A 22,683-nucleotide genomic window follows, 5' to 3' on the forward strand; every position below is an offset into this window, starting at 1 on the left:
CCAGAGATTGATGTATTCAGCCCACTTTTCAGGTAATCAAATCTACATATTGAAACTAATAGTTTATGATTTAGGTAGTGGAAGTAAACGATGAGGAATTAGTAACTTTCCTATGAAATAAGCTATATCTTGGTTCATAAAATAAAAGCATATTGCTTTCCATTCCCCAAATTTCTTCTCTTATGGCGTTCAACAAATTAAAAAAGGGAACATAAACTCCTTTAACAAAGTAGTTGCATAACAAGTTCATTAAACCAAATCATCTCCAACAGAAAAGAGCCAATAAAAAATCGTGCAAAGATTTCATGAGAAAAATTTTTATATATTCAAATCATTAACCAAATATTAAAGCCATCAATAACCGAATATTAAAGCCATTGTTTTATACTTGAATCACACCTTTACATTTTGTAGTTTACAACCAACATAAAAACCAACATCAACCCAATATCATTGGCCTCCTACACGACACAAACCCGAGCAAACCCACACCACATTTGTATACAACATTTTCAAACTCCTCTATGGATTCACGTTCAACAATATATATTTACCATGTTCATTCAAATCCCACAAAACAGAGCCACATATATATCAAACAAATGGAGGAAAATCTGTTTCAGGTTTTTTGAAGCATGCAGATATAGATCCATCTCAGAACCAGAACCTGGCCATGGTGGTGCGGCCGTGGTGGTGCTGACCCACGAAACTGACCACCCACGTCCCTGACCCGAGATGCTGGGCTAAACTGCTGGCCCGCGAATCTGACCCGAGCAGATGGCCCACGAAGCTGACCCGAGCTGATGGCCCACGAAGCTGACCTGAGCAGATGGCCCACGAACCGGACCCAAGCAGATGGCCCACTGATCTGACCCAATCTCAAGTGAAACCAACCTGACCCAAACAACGGTCGGCCTTTGACCCACTCCAACGCAGACCGGACCAGCCCGAGATCAACCCACCCACCGGCAACACCTCTCTGCACCAACGCTGACGTAGTCTTCCTCCTTTCAGTTTTGGGGGGCTCGCGAATGGAAGAAGCGGGAAATCAGGTGCCTTTCGGAAATGCTTTCAATCTGCACCGGTTTTGGTTTTCATTCGTTTCCTTTTTTTTTTTTTTTTTTTTTTTTAAATAGATGCTGACGTGGCATAACGCCACGTCACCCGACTGCGTGCCGCTTACATTTCCCGTTTGCATATAGAACTACTGCCCTCAGACGGTGTCCAAAATCTTCGACGGCCGAACCCTTCGTTCGTAGATCTCTTCTTCCTCTCTCTCAGATTTGAGAATCACCGTTTGCCAGTTCACTTCCTCTCTCTCAGATCGGCGTTTTGGACGGAGTCACTGAGCTCGGCCGCTACCCACTTTTCAGCGTCGAACCAGGTAACACTACTTTGCAAGTTAACAGCTTTTCAATATCACTTGTCGGCCGCTACCCATACTGTGTTGTTCTCGCTCCGTACCCACGCACATGCTTTTATAGTGCGCATTAACCATTTTGCTTCAGTGGAAGGAGTAGTCAGTATGTTAACAAACAAAACCAAACATCGACCTTTTCTACTTACTTGGCTAGCTTTTGATGCTCTGTGTGCTGTTGGTGAAGTCCTTCAGTGGAAGAGAGTAAAATCATGGTGTACCGTGTATCCGAAAATGATTAAATCGTGCTCCATTACCACGCCGACCAAGATCAACAATGGCATGTACTAAAATGACAATAAAACAAGGACAATATGATGCACAGCAACAAGGCAATATTCCAGTAGTCCACTGTCAAAATACCCAAAACACTCACTCAGAAAAAACGAAGCGTTTCAGTAGTCTTTCCACCGTAAAGAGTCGATCATATGCCCAACTTCGCCTGACAACTTAAGCTAACTGAGTTGAGATGAGTTAGATGATGAAAATTAAATAAAATATTATTAAAATATTATTTTTTTATATTATTATTATTATTGTAAGATTTGAAAAAATTAAATTATTTATTATATTTTATATTAAAATTTAAAAAAATTATAATAATTAGATCAGATAAATTGATGATTTAGAGGAAGTAAATCATGTTTCATACAATTAATTGATAATTGCAGTGACCATCTTTGCGTAATTTGCAGTCTTGATGCGGATGGAGGAGGACAAAAAGTGAGGTACGTACATGCTTGTTGATCTATCTCAAGATTTATATACGTTATATATATATAGTACCATGTCAATTAATCAGCCGAATCCTTTTAAATCCATTCTTCCAACCCATATGTGCAGAATTTATGGTTGATATCTCAAAAATTAACAGAATATATCTGAATTAGCATAATATACCTGTTATTCTGTAGTCTGTATCTATTAAATAATCATGAATGGCATATGAATAGTAATTTTTGTCTATTTTTATCCTTTTCGACTTCTTTTTTAGAACAATTTTTTTGTCATTCCTGCTTTTATAACATATTTCCTTCTTTTTTTTTTCCTTTTTTGCCCCTGGGTTTATAATATCTTTCCATTTTATTTTCTTTTTACTTCTTTCTTGGAGCAATTTTTTCCCTTTTTACCCCTCCTTTTACGGCATATTTCCTTCTCTATCCCTGCCTTTACGATATATTTGCATTTTCTTTTCTTCTACTTGTTTCTGGGTGCATTTTCTTTTCCTTCAAGTTAGATCAAAGCAACTCCTTCAAATTTTTATAAACTCGCTAAATAAATTATACGCATTTACATTAAAGGAAATTAAATCTAAAAACAATAGCTAATATGTCTAGATCTAGAGAAAGAAAAATGCTAATTAATGGCAAGCACCAGATGCAAACAGCATGCAATCGGCGTGCCACGTCAATTTCAGTTTTTTTATTTTTATTTTTAATGAACTACATTGTGAAGTGATATCACGATGCTTCATTAAATGAATTTACCAAATTGCCCTGCAAGAAGTGTCAAATTTTCAAGTTGTGATACATAGACAACTTTTTACTTAAATGACTGAACTACCCTCATGTCCATGCAATTGCCTGTGAATCTTGTCGACAAAGCTGCGTAATTCTTTTTTTTATTTTCCTAATCTTCAAAGCTACTATTTTGCTTTGTTCTTCTTTTTTATTTTGTTGTTGTTCGGGTTTCATTTTTTTATTCGACGTAAGCATTCGTTTACCCCTGCTTGCACACCCCGCTTGGACCTAGCAGACCTGGACTCAATTTACTCTCAGCCCAAACCTGTATAGGGCGAGGGATCTTAAAGCCCTTGTACGAAATGTTGAAGTCGTCCCAGAAATCCTCCAATCCCTCAACAATCCCGTTCACAACTTCCTCTACACTCTTAATAAATTTTTAAAAAATAAAATAAAAATAAAATGAAGAGATGAAAACACAATCGAAGTTCTTTAATTCCAGATCTGTACAAAAATAAATAGAATGAGAAAGCAAATCGTACCCATTTACACGATTTGACGCCTACCAAACAAAACATTTAGGGTTTTCCTTATACAAGGCACGGATGGGCTTCGTATATGTGGATGGGTTTTGGGCTTCAATATTAATTTCTGGGCTTGCTATCTGAAATAAAAAAGCTCCTTTGAAAATCGGTTCATGTAAAATAATATTATAAAAAATACAAACTCTTCATAAAATTGTTAAAAAAAAAAAAAAAAATACTGATGTCTTAAAAGACATAAACATTAATCTTCAGCGACATTTTTTTTCTTCAAGCAATTCCGTTTTTTTTTTCTTTGGTTATTTCTCAACCGAATAATCTTTTTTTTGGTCTTTCTACATTTCTATAGCTCAATTTGTTTTGTACTTGTTTTCCAAAATCCGTATTCTTCATCTTCATCTTTTTCTTCTTCGTCTCTTCGTTTTCTCTTTCTCACTTTTTCACACAATCTTTTCGGTGGGCTTCCAAACACAATCCTTATAATTTCTACAAATTCAATAAATAAATCATACCTATATACATAAAAGGAACTATTAAGAGTAATAATAATAGAGGAGGTAGTATAATTACAAATTTCATAATAATTTTAAAATATAATATGTTATTATTAATATTTTAGTTTCAGAAGTGGGAGAATGTAAAATCAATTAATGTTTTGCATTTTTATTATTTCTTATTGTTTCTTTGAGAAATGAAAAAGATTAATAAATAATTTAATTTAATTTTTTTTTACTTATATTTAAAAAAAATGAAACAAAACCATTTTTTTACATCGATAAAATTTTACTTATATTTAACTAAGATGCTTTTGACTATATACTTCTCTTACTGTCAATTTATTTTTCATCAAATTGATATTTATATTTCATACATTAATTTTCCTAGTAGACTTAGTAATTGTTTTAGGTATATGTTATATAATAATTATATTTTTATAAGAGTATATGACATTGTAAATATTTATTATAACATGTTTGTATTTTTCACTGAGCACACGTGCGGTGCACGTGAGCCGCTTCCTAGTATATATATATACTAGGAAGCTGCTGCCTTAAAAATAGTTACAAATGACCTCTTACCGTTTGGAACTTAAATTGAATTGAGAAGTTTAGTCCAATTTTAAACTAAGTGTAACATTCAAATATCCAACTCTTAAATCACTAAACTCATTTCTACTCAAAATCTCTTTACATGTGGGACCTACAACATTTTTCAATCTCTTATAAATACATTTCAACTTATCGTAACATCTAAACATATTTTAGGCGGGTCTCAGAAAACGCACTCCACTATTTTAATTTACTATTATTCATAAAGAACTTAACTCATTTCAACATCCAAACGAGGCAATTTAACTTGTCCACTTCCCATTTCACAAATTACTAGCTCTGATCAAGCTTCATTGGAAAACTTCCAACTTTCTTTCCTGGCACAAGAATTTCCCAAGGCTGCCTCATTGTGTTTTCATGTACAGTTGCTTTTCATTCTTCTATTGGGCAAGTTATCTTTCTCGATCTGTTGATCATCAACGTGTTGAAACTCTCAATTGAGTTCTTCGAAATCACGATCATGATTTTTCAGATCAAAAGTATGAATTTATGAGTCATTATGTTTAATTAAATTCTTTCAGATATATTATACTTTAGATGTTCCATTGGAATTATTCATCCGTTGTGTTCGTAATATACATGAACAAATGGAAATTATTATTATTATTTTTTTCACATTGTTTGTTTTAACAATTTTGCACAATTCACTAGTTAGTTAAATACTATATATGATGATCTAGTTCTTTTTTCAATTGTTCGAGACTCAGACTAGAAAAATTATACAATATTTCGAGACAAATATGTTGAGAATACAGGATACAAGTTCATCTCCAATACTTACGGCTGCACCAGATTAATAGAATGAGAAATATTCTGTTATAGTTTGTTACATGAGCTGGAAATTAGCTTACATTATTTTATTCATTTGTAAATCTGATATATATATCAGTAGTTGCCTAGTAAACACACGATATACATGAATATGAAAACTTCATCTTCAGCCTTTGTTTTTCTAGTATTTCTTCATCTGCGTTGCTATCAACATGGTACCAGAGCCATGAATGAAACTTCTTCCAATACCGACTCTGAATCTGATTCTTCAATGTCTTCCAATCCTGAAACCAACCCCCACCATCTCGCCAGTCCATACTATATTCAACCCGGAGAAGAAGCTTCCTCTCCCCTAGTTCCCGACCTCCTCACTACCAAAAATTATGTGACCTGGGCGCGCACTATGCGACGTGCTCTCAACATAAAAAATAAACTTGGCTTTCTTGACGACAAAATTCCAAAACCCACTCGTGAATCTGATCCTCTTCTTGCCCCATGGGAGCATTGCAACGATATGATCATCGCCTGGATTCAACACTGTTGGTTCAGACCTTTGCTCCAGCATTGCACATGCCGACTCGGCAGCCAATGTTTGGAAGGATCTTCGTGAGCGATTTTCAATCCAAAATGCTCCTCACATTTTTCAGATAACCAAATCTATCTCATCACTGATTCAAGATACCGATTCAGTGAGCCAATACTTCAACAAGCTCAAATGCCTTTGGGACGAGTTGGAAATCTATGAACCAATGCCTTCGTGTATCTGTGGTTCACTCAAAACCTTGCTGGAAAATACACATCGCCACAAGGTAATGCAATTTTTAATGGGTTTAAATGACTCTTACGACTCTATTTGTGCTCAGATTTTACTCCATGATCCCTTACCCCCGTTGAATCGAGTGACTTCTTTGGTTCAACAAGAGGAGCGCCGAAGACAATTACATACTGTCCCTGCACCACTTGCCATGGTTGCTCGAGTTCCTGATCAGCGTCAATCATAACGCAAAGAACGGCTGTTCTGCTCCTATTGCAACGTCCCTGGTCACTCCCTCGAAAGGTGTTTTAAGGCAAATCCGAATCTCCCAGTGTGTGCTCACTGCCGTATCCCAGGGCATACAAAGGATAAATGCTATCGGCTCAATGGATTTCCACCTGGACACAAGACCAATTTCAGATCCAAATCTTCGGCAAATCAATCTTCTGTCGAGCAGGACCAGCTCACCAATGGACCACCTATTACTCAGGAGCAGTACAACCACCTCCTTGCTTTGCTCAACCAATCATCCATTCATTCCTCACCAGCCGTGAACCACGTGCAAGCTAGTTCCACTACTTCTAACGCGTCTCCCATGTCTGGTATTTCTTATTCAAATTTCACCAATACACATCACAAAACCACTACCTCCTGGATACTTGACACGGGCGCTACAGATCATATGATCTGTAGTCCCCATCTCTTTACTCACAATATCACAGCTGTTAATCACACCATCAAGTTCCCTAATGGTCACAACACGGTAGCCACACACATTGGTGATGTGCATCTTTCTGCTTGTTTAATTCTTAAAAATGCCTTATGTGTTCCAGATTTCTCATTCAACCTCATTTCTGCCAAGGCTTTATCCACTCACTCAAATTGTTGTCTAATTTTTACTTCTACCTCTTGTTTCATTCAGGACCTTTCAGCTTGGAGGACGATTGGAGTGGGGACTGTACTTAATGGCTTATACCATCTCCAGCTACCCCAACAACATGCCACGGCCTTACAATTTGTTTCTCTCCCTGTATTACGTCCTTCTAGCACAGCTTACACTTCACACAACACAAAATTTGACATGTTTACCTTATGGCACTATCGGCTTGGACATAGCTCCATGACCAAATACGTATTAAATGACATTTCAATTTTTAAATCCAAGCCTCAATTTGATCACAACAATCCGTGTGCCATTTGCCCACTAGCAAAACATCACAAATTACCATTCCCTCAATCTGAAAATAAAGTAACTAAACCTTTTGAATTGGTTTCGGTAGACATATGGGGACCAAATCAATCTGCCGCTCACGATGGGACTAAATATTTTCTTACCATTGTCGATCAATTCACTCGGTGCACTTGGATATACTTGTTAAAATCAAAATCTGAAGCTCGACTCTCCCTTCAGAATTTTTTTTCTCTAGTTCAAAACCAATTTGAAACAAGTATCAAGACCATACGATCCGATAACGGTGCCGAATTCCAAATGCCATCTTTTTACCAATCCAAAGGTGTTTTACATCAGCTCACATGTGTGGCTACACCCCAACAAAATGCCTTGGCCGAACGTAAACATCAACATATCTTGAATGTGGCCCGTGCGCTCAAATTCCAATCTGGCCTCCCTATGCAATACTGGTCCGAATTCATCATCACAACAGTCTACCTAATTAACCGAACACCCACATCGCTCCTTCATTACAAATCTCCATTTGAAGTTCTATACAATCGCAAACCTCCATACTCTCATCTCAAAGTCTTCGGTTGCTTGTGCTATGCCTCTACCCTCCCTCACACACGAACCAAATTTGATCCCCGAGCTCGCCCATGCATCTTCCTTGGCTACCCTTATGGAGTCAAGGGCTACAAACTCCTTGACATTCACACCAACCAAATATTCCTCTCACATGATGTAATCTTCCACGAAGACTCTTTCTCTCTCAAACAAACCACCCCTCTTCCCTCCACATCTCAAACGGACCAACCTGCCCCTATCCCAGCTACATTACCATCTACCCCATATCCATTCCCAGATACTTACGTCGACAATACCTCTCCCTCAATTGACACCACCACATCATCTCCCACTATCACTTCCCCTCCCACCCAATCCACTCCACCTCTCCGCATATCAACTCGGATCCAAAAGACTCCCACCTATCTCCATGACTTCCATTGCCAACAAGTCACAGCTTCAACCCAATCTTCAGCCACGGTGAAAGCTCCTGATGAACACACGACCAAAGGTAAGCAAGTATCTTCCTCTTTCTTCTTTTTTGTCTTATGCTTCCCTCTCCCCTACCTTTAAAGTATTCACCACTTCCGTATCTCTTACCACTGAACCATCCACTTATTCCCAAGCCGCCAAACATCCTCTTTGGTGCAAAGCAATGGAACAGGAGCTCACTGCTTTAGAGCTTAATGAAACTTGGTCCATCGTTGACCTCCCTCTCGGCAAGAAGCCTATTGATTGTAAATGGATCTACAAACTTAAATTTCATGCTGATGGAACAATTGAAAGAGCTAAGGCTCGTTTGGTCGCAAAAGGCTTCACCCAACGTGAAGGCATAGATTTTCATGACACCTTCTCGCCGGTTGCAAAACTGGCTTCTATACGCTGCCTCCTTGCTGTTGCCGCCATCAAAGGCTGGGATCTCCAGCAGCTCGACGTCAACAACGCCTTCTTGTATGGCGAACTTGCTGAAGAAATATACATGAAGCCTCCTCCCGGCCACCCTGCAGCCTCCTCCAGCAAAGTATGTCGTCTTCAAAAAAGTCTATATGGCTTGCGGCAAGCGTCCAGATAGTGGAATTCAAAGCTCTCTTCCACCCTTGCCGAGTTTGGCTTCACACAGTCCAAATTGGACTACAGTCCATTCACCAAACAAACGCCTACATCCTTTGTTGCACTCCTCGTGTATGTCGACGACATCATTGTGATGAGTTCTGATGTTACTTCCCGATAAGCTGTCAAGCACTTCCTGGCAACCAAATTCAAAATAAAGACACTCGGTGCACTCAAGTATTTCCTTGGCATGGAAATTGCACGTTCACAACATGGTATTCAACTTTGTCAACGGAAATATGCACTGGATATTTTATCCGAAACTGGTTTATTGGCTTCCAAACCATCACCTCTTCCCATGGAACCGAACATCAAACTTAGCAAAGATGATGGAGAACCTTTTCATGATCCTGCTTTGTATCGGAAATTAGTTGGCAATCTGCTGTATCTCACAAACACAAGGCCCGACCTCAGCTATTGCATCCACTTGCTTAGCCAATTTATGGAAACTCCCAGAATACCACACTATAACGCCATTGTCAAAGTCATCAAATATCTGAAAGGTACCCCAGGACAAGGTCTGTTTTTTCCAGCTTCATCCAAACTTGCACTCGTCGCTTACTCAGATGCCAACTGGGGAAATTGCCCAGACACACGGCGCTCCACCACAGGGTTTTGTGTCTTCATCGGCAACTCCCTCGTTTCCTGGAAGTCCAAGAAACAGCACACTATCTCACGTTCATCTGTCGAATCCGAATATCGAGCTATGGCATCCGTTGTATGTGAACTAACGTGGCTTCGCTACTTGCTTCATGATTTAAACATAGACATTTCACAGCTAGCCACTCTGCATTGTGACAACCTTGTGGCACTCCACATTGCGGCTAATCCCGTGTTCCACGAGCGAACAAAACACATCGAACTAGATTGTCATCTAGTTTGGGACAAAATATTAGCTGGTCAGATCGTTACTGCACATGTTTCATCCTCAGCCCAGCTCGCAGACTTACTTACTAAGCCATTGCACTCCCCTACTTTCAATCGGCTGCTGCTCAAGATGGGAGTAATCAACATTTACTCTCCATCTTGCGGGGGGATGTTGAGAATACAGGATACAAGTTCATCTCCAATACTTACGGCTGCACCAGATTAATAGAATGAGAAATATTCTGTTATAGTTTGTTACATGAGCTGGAAATTAGCTTACATTATTTTATTCATTTGTAAATCTGATATATATATATCAGTAGTTGCCTAGTAAACACACGATATACATGAATATGAAAACTTCATCTTCAGCCTCTGTTTTCTCTAGTATTTCTTCATCTGCGCTGCTATCAACAAAATACCGAACCTCCTTTCACACAAATGACTAGGCAGAATAATTGAAAAAACTAGGAAAGACATAAGGTGTTTGAGGAAAGGTGTAACACAATGCAGACTCAGAAATGCTTTCGGTTTTCCATCTTTCATTACTTGAATACGTATTACATCATACTATTTATAGACAATGTTCATAACAACCTTAGATTCCTTCTCCTATCATATTTGACAGATGTCACTCTAGCTATTACATTCTGTTATAGTCTAGATTCTACAACATTCCAGATTATTCTCTCTGTGGTGCATTGAGTGTTCTGTGCACTTCTGCTGTCAAGTGAGGGGCAGAGCATTGTGTTGCTGCAGCTGAGTGAGGTGCCTTGACAGACTGGCTTTGACCTCAAAAATAAATATCTGTGTGATATTTCTTCCATAATATTTGCATTTTAGCACTTGTAATTATGTTAAAAAAAAATTGAATTTTCAGCGCAGGGCGTGACTGGAGGGCCTAACGAGTGGCGAAGAAAGTGAAGCATTTGTGAAAGGGTAACCGAGAGTGGTAGACTATCCTTTCTTTGTTCCTGCCTTTTGGCATATTGATAATTACCATTTCTTTTCTTTTTTCTGGTTTTTGGTGAAAAAGCTTTCTTGTTTCGTTCTACTTTAGTGATTCATTTTAGTAATGATCCATTTTTACTCAATATACCACTCTGTTTCTGGTTTGGTATCTACATTGATATTGTGGAATTAGATCCCTGCCCGCCTAGTTTTCATCTCTCTTTGCTTTCCAACTTCATCCTATTGACTCTTTGCTCCAGCCTCCTGTCCATCAATGTCCTAATGAGAGGTACTTGATATCCATATAACACACATTTAGTAAGAGAAAAAAAAAAATTTATGTGTGGTGTGTGATGTGAAAATGATGAGTATAATTTTTTTTTTGTCAAATGACTTTACACCCACAAGGGCCACAATGATGCCACTGATGGACACCAACGACTTGTGATAGTGAAAAATCAAATCAAAACTCATTTTGGTCTAATTTAGATAGTGAGATGAGATGGGATGAAATTTGAATAAAATATTATTTTTATTTTAGAGTTAAAAAAAATAAATTGTGTATTGTATTTTTATTTAAAAATTTAAAAAAATTATAATAATTAAATAAGATAAATTGAGATAGTTTCATTGTCCAAATAGACCTTTGTTTGGTGGGTCGTTATCATTTCCCGTCTTTCATGCTTCTTTTTGAGCCATTTTTTTCCTTTTTCTGTCTCATTTTATCTATTGGTTGTAAAGGTTTGCTTTTTCCAACATTATCTATTAGTCATATTTCCAATTTGGTTTTTAAAATTTATTGTACTAACGGCTTTTATAATCTTACCAGCTCCTAATGTCTACACAAATTTGAATGCTCAGCACACAACGTACTGCCTGGAGGATCTGTCACCAACTTTGGGTGACCACATCATTTCTCCATTCTTCCTGAAGGTGTATTGCGTGCTACTAATATTCACTTATCATCTTGTGGAATGAAAGCCTCGCCCCTCCTTCGGTTGTAGGACTCATTTTGCCTCTGACATACTCTCATTCCTAAAGTATGATCTATCTTGATTTTCCTATTCTCTTCTCTCCATCTTTGCTTTTCTTGCTGGTACAATAGTTATTTCGTTGCTTCTCTACTTGCACAAAAATCCAAAAGCCACTGGAACAAGAATGGAGATCGTTATTTCAATTGCAGCGAAAATAGCAGAGTACACTGTTGCACCTGTTGGACAGTGGCTATCCTATTCATTTCACTACAATAGTAACATAGAGAATCTGAAGAATCAGGAAAAGAATCTGCAACATGCTCAAGAAAGGGTGCAACAGTCTGTTGATGATGCTTTAAGCAATGGTCAGAAAATTTATTTTGATGTTAGCAAGTGGTTGATAGATGTAGATCGTATTACAGAATTGGCCACCAGAAAACTTCGTGAAATCGAAGAAGCAGGTACAAGGAGCTCTAATGTGGCATGCCTAAACTTGAAACATCGACATCAATTAAGTCGGGAAGCAAAGAAAATGATGGAAAATATTGCCAAACTTCTTGAATTTGGAAATTTTGATGGAGTTTCCTATTTTCCTGCTTCAAAAGGAATGAAGATGACAAGAAAGATGGATTATATGGCCATGGAGTCGAGAATGATATTGGTGAAGGGCATTTTGGAGGCATTGGGAAATGCTGATATTGACAAGATTGGGTTGTGGGGGATGCCTGGAGTTGGAAAGAGTACTCTAATGAAAGAAATTGCCAGACAAGCCAGGGAAGAAAAGTTATTCACTGAGGTGGTTATGACAGATGTGACAAATAACTCAGATGTAAGGTGTATTCAGGGAGAGATTGCTGACATGCTAGGTCTAAAGTTTGATCAAGAAACTGTAAAAGGGAGAGCAAATCATCTGCAACAGAGGCTATCAAAAGACAAGAATATACTTGTTATCCTAGATGATATATGGAAGGCGTTTGATTTACAGGAAATAGGAATTCCTTCCAAAGGATGCAAAGTGGTAATGACATCCAGATATCGTGATGTATTAATTAGTGGAATGGGCACCCTAAAAGCTATTCATGAACTTAAAATTTTAAGGAAAGAAGAAGCATGGAACTTATTTGAGAAGATGGCGGGCGATTCTGTCAAAGATCGGCTTGAAGTGAGAGACATAGCAACAAAGATAGCTGAAAAGTGCGCAGGTCTTCCTATTGCACTTGTAACAGTTTCAAAGGCATTAAAAAATAAGAGTTTGGTTATATGGAAGGATGCCCTAATGCAACTAACAAGACCCACTCCAGAACATGACACAGAAATATGGTCACCTGTCTATTCTTGTATACAGCTGAGTTATGAACATCTTGATGGTGAAGAGGCTGTCAAATCGCTCTTTTTGCTTTGTGCTCGACAAGGTTACTACATTTCCTATCGGGACTTGTTGAGATATGGCTTCGGTTTGGGTTTATTCCTTAACATTTATACATTGAAAGCAGCAAGAAACAAACTAGAAAGTTTAGTTAGTAATCTCCTAGATTCTTGTTTGCTACTAGAAAGTCCACATAGCTCCGAGGAATTTTACATGCATGATCTTGTTCGTGATGTTGCTACAATAATTGCGTCAAAGAATCATAATATGTTTGTCATGAGAGATGATGGTAGGCAAAAAGCATGGCCAGATGTGGATGCACTAAATAGATGTGAGGCACTCTCTATTCATGGTGGAGATATCGATAAACATCCCACTAAAATGGAATGTCCTAAATTGAGATTCTTTGATGTCAACTGTAAAGACTCACGTAATTTGAAAATCCCAGACATTTTCTTCCAAGGGATGGAGAAGCTCAAAGTTCTGAGTTTGAGAAATATACAACTTTCATCACTTTTTCTACTTACAAACCTACAAACATTGTGTCTAGATGGATGTATGTTGGGAGATATTCATGGGATTGGAGAACTCAAGAATTTAGTAATTCTTAGTCTTGCTTATTCTGACATTTCAAATCTGCCAAGAGAAATAGGGTTGTTGACTCGTTTGCAGTTATTGGATTTGAGCAATTGTTCCAGACTTAGAGTGATTCCTCCTAACGTCTTGTCAAGCTTGGTCAACTTAGAAGAGTTGTATATGCAAAAAATCAATGTCCAATGGGGGGTTGAAGGACCCAACAATGAAGGAATAAATGCTAGCCTTGCAGAGCTAAAGGAATTGTCACACTTGATCACCATAGAGATAGATATTCCGGATGCCAACAATCTACCGAAAGATTTTTTAAATGAAAAGTTTGAGAGATACAAAATATGCATTGGAGATATCCGGGATCCCTTTCTTTTGGGGGAGGCGGCCTTCTCAAGAATGTTAAAACTCAAACTGAATATGAGCTTCCAATTGGACTTTGGCATCAAAATGCTATTGAAAAGGATAGAATATCTTTATTTAGACGAGTTGAACACTACTAAGAGTGTCTTATATGAATTAGATAGAGAAGATTTTCAACAACTGAAGCATTTCCATATCCAAAACAATGTTAATAAGAAGCTAATCCCTGAGTTGAAGACACAGGCTGTTGCCTTTCCTATCCTGGAGACATTTGTTTTGAAAGATATGATTAACTTGGAAGAAATTTGTCAGGGCAATCTTCCATTGGAATCTTTCAAAAACTTGAAAGTTTTAAAGGTGGAAAACTGTGAGAAATTAAGATTTATCTTCTCATCATCTATAGCCAGAGACCTTTCACTACTTGAAGAATTGAACATAATAAGATGCAACAACATGGGTGCAATATTTGTGAAAGAAGAAGAAGACAGAATAAAAGATCAGGGAGATATGATGTTGTTCAGTCGACTTCAAACCTTAGTGCTAAAGGATCTTCCAAAGCTCATGGGCTTCCTAAGCACAAAAGATTCATTCATGACTGATTGTAGAGAAACCAATTCGGAGGGCAACCATGATCTTCAGCTGTCGCTTCTACATCATTATCATCAGGTACATTACATGAGTACATAATTACCCGAAAAGTATTCCACACAATATTGCACAAGTCCATATAAATCAAGTGTCAAGCACACCAGTTATCAATCATAAGTATAAACATTTATAGTTGGCATTCATTGTGCGCGAAGTATAATTGCATGCGCCTCTATTAGGTTGTGGCGGAAGACGCATGCAACTTGGTCTTGCGGCATGAAACATTAACTTTGAAAACAAATGACTTAAAATGAAATTTGGCATATTTTCTAAGTGTTGTAGCATGGCAAATGAGTATTTGCTTTGACATCTAGATAAGTATCCTAATTAGGAGTTAAGAGAGTTTTTACAGGTTGATTAGAACGAAAATAGGAATTACTATTCTTTGTTTTTTCCTCTCTTTTGAATTACTAATCATTTAAAATCTTAATATAAAAAATCTAATGAACGTATTGAGATAATAAATACAATATAATGGAAAGTCTTTTTAATATGTGTACGTGAAGGGTATGAATATGTTAATAAAATAAAATAAAGTGATGAGTTGGCTCACTATAATACGAGGAAGATGCTTCAAAAATTATATAGGTACGTAATAGATATCACTCTTATTAATAAAACAAAGGACTAGGCAACTGTAAGGACACGGCAACAAAAGTCATGGCCTAACTATTGTCATTATAAAAGAATAATTCTATTCTAAAAACCTTGTTTATAAGTTAGACCGTTACTTTTGTTGCAAAGTAACACTCATAAATTCACTCAAGTGGTAACAACCTCGGTCTTGGTACTATGTTCTCTCCAAAGTTAAGGTTCCAATCCTTGAGTATAAACAATTCCAATCTTAAGATCTATGAACTGGAAATCTTTCCTTAAATTATCTGAAGTGTTAGAAGAAATTAAAGCTATCGCTATTTATACTCGTTATATCGTCTTTAACTAATATGAGAAACGTAATCCTGCAGATTAGCTTCCCTCGTTTGAGAAAACTGCATCTGGAAGGTCTACCCAAAATAAAGCATGTTTGGAGTAAAGAACCCCAGACAATGTTCAGGTTTCAAGCTTTACATGATATATATGTTGGGAAATGCGAGAGCCTGACAAGTTTATTTCCAGCCTGGGTCCTTGGATGTCTCGAGAAATTGAAGAAAATTGAAATTTATGATTGTAGAGTGGAGGAAATTGTTGCAGCAGAAGAAGGAGAAGTAGTAGCAAGGACGTTGATGTTCCCCCGAGTAACTTCCTTGAATCTTAGAAATTTACAAAGACTCAAGTGGTTTTACAAAGGAGTGCATGTTTCAAAATGGCCGATACTGAAAGAGATTAAAATTGAAAGATGCGAGGAAGTTGAGATATTTGCTTCAGAAGTTGTGAGCTTTGAAGAAACAGTTGAAGAGATACAGTCAGAGATGTCCATCAAACAACCCCTTTTCTTGGTGGATAAGGTAATTAAAGATATTAAAAATTAATTGGCCCTCTTAAGATTTCCACATTTACATCCCACTATTATAAAATCATTTTGATCCCTCCTTTAAGTTGAATTAATCTTTACGAGCTATAAATTTAATTACAATATTAATCATTATTAAAGAATACTCAAATTTGATTATTCTGTATAAATTAAATGAAAAAAACATAAACTCGTATATATGTAGTATAAGCATATGAATTTTGCGATTACGTCTAAGAAAAATAGAAAGTGATAAATATTACAACTGATTGATTAACAAAATTATAATGTTTACAGAATAAATTACTTATATGTATTTTAATGCATTTGTAAAAGTGCATGTTTGTTACATATCAAAAAATAAAAATAAAAATAAAAGTGCATGTTTGTTTGGACTTTTTCAAAGTGGTACGTGGCCCGGTGTTTTAATATGATTTCTCTCAATAATGAATTTTCTCATGCAAACACGCATCTATATTATTCCACCAGACCACCGCTAATTGTAAAATGGTCAAATTTTACTTTACTACTTCAATTAATGTTAAGCCACATATAATATAAACCAAAAGATCAATACGTTATTCCTTAATTGGTTATAGGTTCTGTTATGATGTTGGAATACGAGATATCATCATGTGTTAACTAACTACTCTTGATCCCATGAATTTTACAGCGCTCGTTCCCCAGCTTGGAGACGTTGCACATTCGGAACATGGATAAGTTGGAAATTATATTTGAAAAGCTGGAGGGGCAAAATAGTAAAGAACCACAAGTTTCAATAATCTCAAGATCGGAGATAGAAGAAAGTGAAGCAGCCACACATTTTGTGTCAAATGTACGTAACACTCTATATACATAGTCGAAATATATATCGTATCAATCATAGACATTCCCAATGTTAGTATTGGCCTGTGGGCCAATTGGCTCGATCATCTCCTGCCCCAAAATTATAATTGCATGCCTCTACGTACTGATCGAGGTTGTGGCTGAAGACAGTACCCTAGTCTTGGGTCATAAAATTAGTTAGATTTGAAAAGATAAAATGGGACTTTTCTAAAAGGATTTTGAAATAAAAAAGCTCATTCCATAAATATGGAATTTGGCATATTTTTGTTAAATATAGCATGGCAAATTGTATTTACGAAGGGACCATTGTTTCCAAATTTGTGCTATTTTACACTCTTTCCCCCACTTTAGTTTTTCATATTTTCGAAGTTGAAGCATATATAGAAATATTTGGAGTTTTTAATTGATACAAATAACTTAATCTTACAGGTTATCTTCCCTAACTTGAAAGGATCGGATATGGAGGGTGAATATCCCGAAACAGTTTTCAATTTTCAAAATCTACGAGAAATACATGTTGTGAGATGTGGGAGTCTAAAAAGTTTATTTCCAATCTCGGTCATTAATTGTCTCGAGCAATTGCAAGTAGTTGAGATTAAGGATTGTGGGGTGGAGGAAATTGTTGCAGTTGAAGGAGGAGGAGGAGAAGCAGTAGCAAGGATGTTGGAGTTCCCTCAAGTAACTAATTTGAATCTTATAAGTTTAAAGAGACTCAAGTGGTTTTACAAAGGAGTGCATGTTACAAAATGGCCGATGCTGAAAGAGATGGAAATTGAAAGATGTGAGGAAGTTGAGATATTTTCTTCAGGACTTGTGAGTTTTGAAGAAACAGTTGAAGAGAGGCGGTCTACTGAGATGTCAATCAAACAACCACTTTTCTATGTGGATGAGGTAATTAGCTCTCTTAAGATTTCCACATTTACATCCCAATATTATAAAATCATTTTGACCCCTCCTTAAGTTGATAAATTGAATTAATTAATCTTTATGAACTATAAATTTAATTACAATATTAATCATTATTAAATAATACTCAAATTTGATTATTCTGTATAAATTAAATGACAAAAACATAAACCCGTATATATATTTTTTTAATGCATTTATAAAAGTGCATGTTAAAGTCCTATTGTATAAATTAATTGGTTATAGCTAGGTTCTGCTATGATGTTGGAATACGGGATATCATGTGTTAACTAACTAATCCTGATCCCATGAATTTTACAGCTCTCATTCCCTAGCTTGGAGACACTGTACATTTCGAACATGGATTCGTTAGAAATTATATTTGGAGAGCTGGAGGGGCAAAATGGTAAAGAATCACAAGTTTTAATATTCTCAGGGTCAGGGATAGAAGAAAATGGAGCAACCATACATTCTGTGTCAACTGTACGTATACACTCTATATAGTAGAAATATATATCGTATTAAGCATAAACATTCCCAATGTTAGTATTGGCATGTGGGCCAATTGGCTCGATCTCCTGCCCCCAAATTATAATTGCATGCCTCTTCTGAGGTTGTGGCTGAAGATAGTACCGTAGTCTTGAGGTCATAGAAGTTAGATTTGAAAAAATAAGATGGGACTTTTCTAAAAGGATTTTGAAATTAAAAAAAAAAAAAAAACTCATTTCATAAATATGATATTTGACATATTTTTGTTAAGTGTTATGAAGTATGGCGAATAGTATTTTCGAAGGGACCATTGTTCTCAAATTTGTGCTATTTTACACTCTTTAATTCCATTTTAATTTTTCGTATTATTAAAGTTGAAGTATATATAGAAATATTTGGAATCTTTAATTGATACAAATAACTTAATCATACAGGTTGCCTTTCCTAGCTTGAAAAGACTGTTTATGATTAATCTACCCAAGATAAGGCACGTATGGAGTGAAGATCCCAAAACGGTTTTCAATTTTCAAAATTTGCAAGAAATACGTGCTAAGAGATGTGAGAGTTTGAAAAGTTTCTTTCCAACCTCCATCGTTAGCTGCCTTGAGCAATTGAAAACACTTTGGATTGAGGATTGTGGGGTGGAGGCAATTGTTGCAGGTGGAGGAGGAGAGCCAGTAGCACAGGTGTTGGTGTTCCCTCGAGTAACTAATTTGGAACTTACAAATTTAAAGAGACTCAAGTGGTTTTACAAAGGAGTGCATGTTTCAAAATGGCCCATGTTGGAAAAGATGTGCATTGAAGGATGTGAGAAAGTAGAGATATTTGCTTCAGGACTCAAGAGCTTTCAAGAAACAATTGAAAAGAGGCAGCCTGGAATGTCCATTGAACAACCCCTTTTCTTGGTGGATGAGGTAATTAAAGAAACTAAATTAATTAGCTGTCTTTAAGATTCACTTTTACAAATACATCACATATACTTGATTTCAACAACCGAATACATGATGAATACGCAATAGTACTTGCTTCATCATGATTTGTTTAGTTTTCTTTTTAAATATAGATATATTTCATATTTTTTTAATTATTTAAATGAAGCTGTCCACTCGAGCTGAAATATATTAGTTCTTCTAGGTTCTGTTACGTTGGATGGGGTATGTGTTAACCACTGTTCTAATATATTTTACAGCAATCGTTTTCGAGCTTGAAGAGGTTGATCATTCGGTACATGGATAAGTTGGAAATTATATGGCAATGGCAGGATCAAGTCGCCGAGATTTCTTTTTCCAATATTCAAGATATGCAGGTTGATTATCGTGCATAGCCGTTGCACGTCTTAATCTAATTTTCTTACAACAACAATATTGATGCAAAGTCTGGCTCGTCTACATATAGAGGACTGTATTTCATTAGAAACTATATTTAAAAATATGGAGGGGCATAATGGCAAAAGACCAGGGACGGAAGAAAAGTGTAGTGAGAGAAGATGATAAAGGTAGACAGATTGAGTTCCCCATACTAACTGAAATGAGACTTGCTAGATTGCCAAAACTCAAGTGGATTTTGGAAGGGTTGCATAATAATTTGGAATGGCCTTCATTGAAACAATTACGACTGTTGGAATGTCGTGAACAAGTGAACATGCATGATTTGGGCTTCAAAATTTCCGAGCAGCAGTAGTAGTGAAGAGAACCAACTCCAGACTTGCATTCAACAACCCATTTTTGTCGTTGAGGAGGTTAACAATCCTATCCTATCAACTACTCTTCTCTCTCTCTCTCTCTCTCCCCCCCCAAAAAAAAGTACTAAATGTTTAATTTTCATATACAGAGAATTTTTCCCTTGCAATAAGTTCACGCAATCTTGCATTTAATTCCCTTCATATATAGCCCTTACAATATAAACTCCAGCAATTAGTTAACCTATAAATGATCATGTAGGAATTGAAGAAGAATACCAACTCATCTTTATCTCTTTAATTTGTTTAACGTAGGTTTTGATTCCTTTATATTAAGGCATCTCAACTGAATGCAGCAAAGTGCACTCCAATAGAAACTGAATGCATCGGAGTGCACACCAACAGAGCACCAGCGTCACAACCAAATGCAGCAGAGTGCACACCAACAGAGCACTAGCGTCTGTAATACTGCTGTGTAGTAAGACAACTGTCATGTAGTGAGTGGAAAGAATATTCTAGTTGTTATTCTTTTTTATCTATAAATAGGAGAACCTCTTGTATAAGAAGTAATGAGAAAAGAAGAGAAGTATTTGCTGCGGCCTTCTCTGTGTTCTCCCTATGGCATTTATTCAAACATCTTGTGAGTCACCTTTTTCTTTATGGTAATCCGAGCTCCTAAGGACAAACGTCCCCCTTACAATGGAGTCCCCTGGTTAGGGATGAGAATCGGCCGGTCTGGACCGGAATGGACTGAATTGGGTTTGGTCCCATTTTGGGAGGACCGAATGAGTTCGGTCCGGTCCCGGTCCAGGGGTTTTCTACTCCAGACCGGACCGAATGAAAAATATATATATATATATATAATTTATATAAATAATTATATAAATTAATTATATAATTTTTAACTAATACTAATAGTCTAATATGGTATTAAAAAAAATAATACTAATAGTCTAATATTATAATATACTATAGTTATACTTATACTAATATAGACTATATAGCTATTTTAAATACTATAAATAATACTAATACTAATATAGTTATAGCTAAATCACTATAAGTGTAACTCTATATATTTAATATGAATGTATTATTATATTCTTTAATATATAACTATAATATATAGTACTACTATATATTAATATATTAACATATTATAAGAGTTATTGTATAAATTATAATATAGAAATTATAATATACTAAATCACTATAATAGTATAACTAATACTAATATATAGCTATACTATTAATACTATTATATAGTTATACTTTTCACTATAATTAGTATTAATATATAGCTATACAGTATATTTATACAGTTGTACTAATACTATTAGTCAATTATATAGTCTAAGACTCTTAAGTCTAATATAGGCTATATGGCTATAACTAATACTAATATTATTAATACTAATAATGTAGAAAATAGTTATACTAACTGATTGATTCAACATAACTAATATAATATAGCTAAATTACTAATAGTCTAATACAAATACTATTATATAGTTATACTGATCATAAATTCATAATAACTAAATCATTATAAGTCTATAACTATATATATTTAGTATCATGTATTATTATACTGTTTAATGTATAACTATTAACTATAATATATAGTACTAGTATATATTAATATATTAACATATTATAAGAGTTATGGTATAAATTATAATATATCATATACGTATAAATTTATAATGTATTAGTATAGTTAACTTAATATGTAATATGTTAATATTAAATAACATATTAAATTACTATAACTACATAGAGTATTAGTAATATAGTATTTAATATAACTACATAGAGTATTAGTAATAAGAGTATTACTATTATTTAATATAGTATGACATAGAGAATTAATAAATTTGTGGTGTTTGAAGATATATAGTAATAATAGTATATTACATATAGTATTACTATTATTACATATAGTTATTAGTTATAGTATTAGCACTAGTGTACTATTAGTTATAGTAAATAAGTTAATAACTATTACTAATTTACTATATACAAATAGACTAATAGTATTAGCATATTACTAATATATATATTAATATATATAATAGTACTATATATGTATATTAAATATATCACAATATAATTACATAAGTATTAAACAAAAATGTCATAGGAAAAAAAAAAGTCAACCGTGGACCGAATGGACCGACCGGACCGGACTGTCCTGACCCTTAGGGAGTTCGGTCCGGTCCAGGGTGGGAAAACCCTAGACCGAATAGGTCCGGTCCGGTCCACAAAATCTCCCAGACCGGACCGAACTCACCCCTACCCCTGGTAAATCTCTCATTGTAAGTCCCTCTATCATTACTGCAACAACTCACTCTATAAATATCAAACTCACCATAGAAAATTATCTTTTATGGAAAGCACAAATCGTCCCCTTCCTAAAAGGGCACAAACTTTATGGTTATGTTGATGGTTCTCATCCCATGCCTACATCTCAACTCGACAGCAAACCCAATCCAGCCTATGATCAATGGATTTTGCAAGACCAACTTGTCATTTCTGCAATTAACCCCTCACTCTCTGAATTTGTCTTGAATCAAGTTCTTGACTGCACTACTTTGCAACAAGTTTGGAAGATAATACAAAACTTGTTCTCAGCTCAATCCTCTGCTCACATCATGCA

The 22,683-nt window shown here is 35.8% G+C and overlaps 1 protein-coding gene across 10 annotated transcripts; it reads left to right on the forward strand.

Moving 5' to 3' along the window:
- The first annotated feature begins 1,191 nt into the window (after positions 1-1,191).
- Positions 1,192-20,641, forward strand: LOC122318822 (probable disease resistance protein At4g27220). 10 transcript variants are annotated; one of them, XM_043136471.1, is made up of 12 exons: positions 1,192-1,384; positions 2,113-2,145; positions 10,397-10,536; positions 10,649-10,720; positions 11,549-14,673; positions 15,621-16,100; positions 16,779-16,940; positions 17,381-17,842; positions 18,179-18,340; positions 18,781-19,260; positions 19,536-20,084; positions 20,340-20,641. In XM_043136471.1, the coding sequence occupies exons 5-11, from the start codon at positions 11,878-11,880 to the stop codon at positions 19,668-19,670; spliced, it is 4,677 nt and encodes a 1,558-aa protein (XP_042992405.1). In that variant the 5' UTR covers positions 1,192-1,384; positions 2,113-2,145; positions 10,397-10,536; positions 10,649-10,720; positions 11,549-11,877; the 3' UTR covers positions 19,671-20,084; positions 20,340-20,641. The 10 variants fall into 10 exon arrangements, with proteins under 10 accessions (XP_042992405.1, XP_042992406.1, XP_042992403.1 ...); XM_043136472.1 differs by lacking the exon at positions 10,397-10,536 and having other exon boundaries at positions 2,089-2,145; XM_043136469.1 differs by lacking the exon at positions 10,397-10,536.
- The last annotated feature ends 2,042 nt before the right edge of the window (positions 20,642-22,683 follow it).

Source organism: Carya illinoinensis, chromosome 8 (genome assembly GCF_018687715.1).
Source record: "Carya illinoinensis cultivar Pawnee chromosome 8, C.illinoinensisPawnee_v1, whole genome shotgun sequence".
Lineage (NCBI taxonomy): Eukaryota > Viridiplantae > Streptophyta > Magnoliopsida > Fagales > Juglandaceae > Carya > Carya illinoinensis.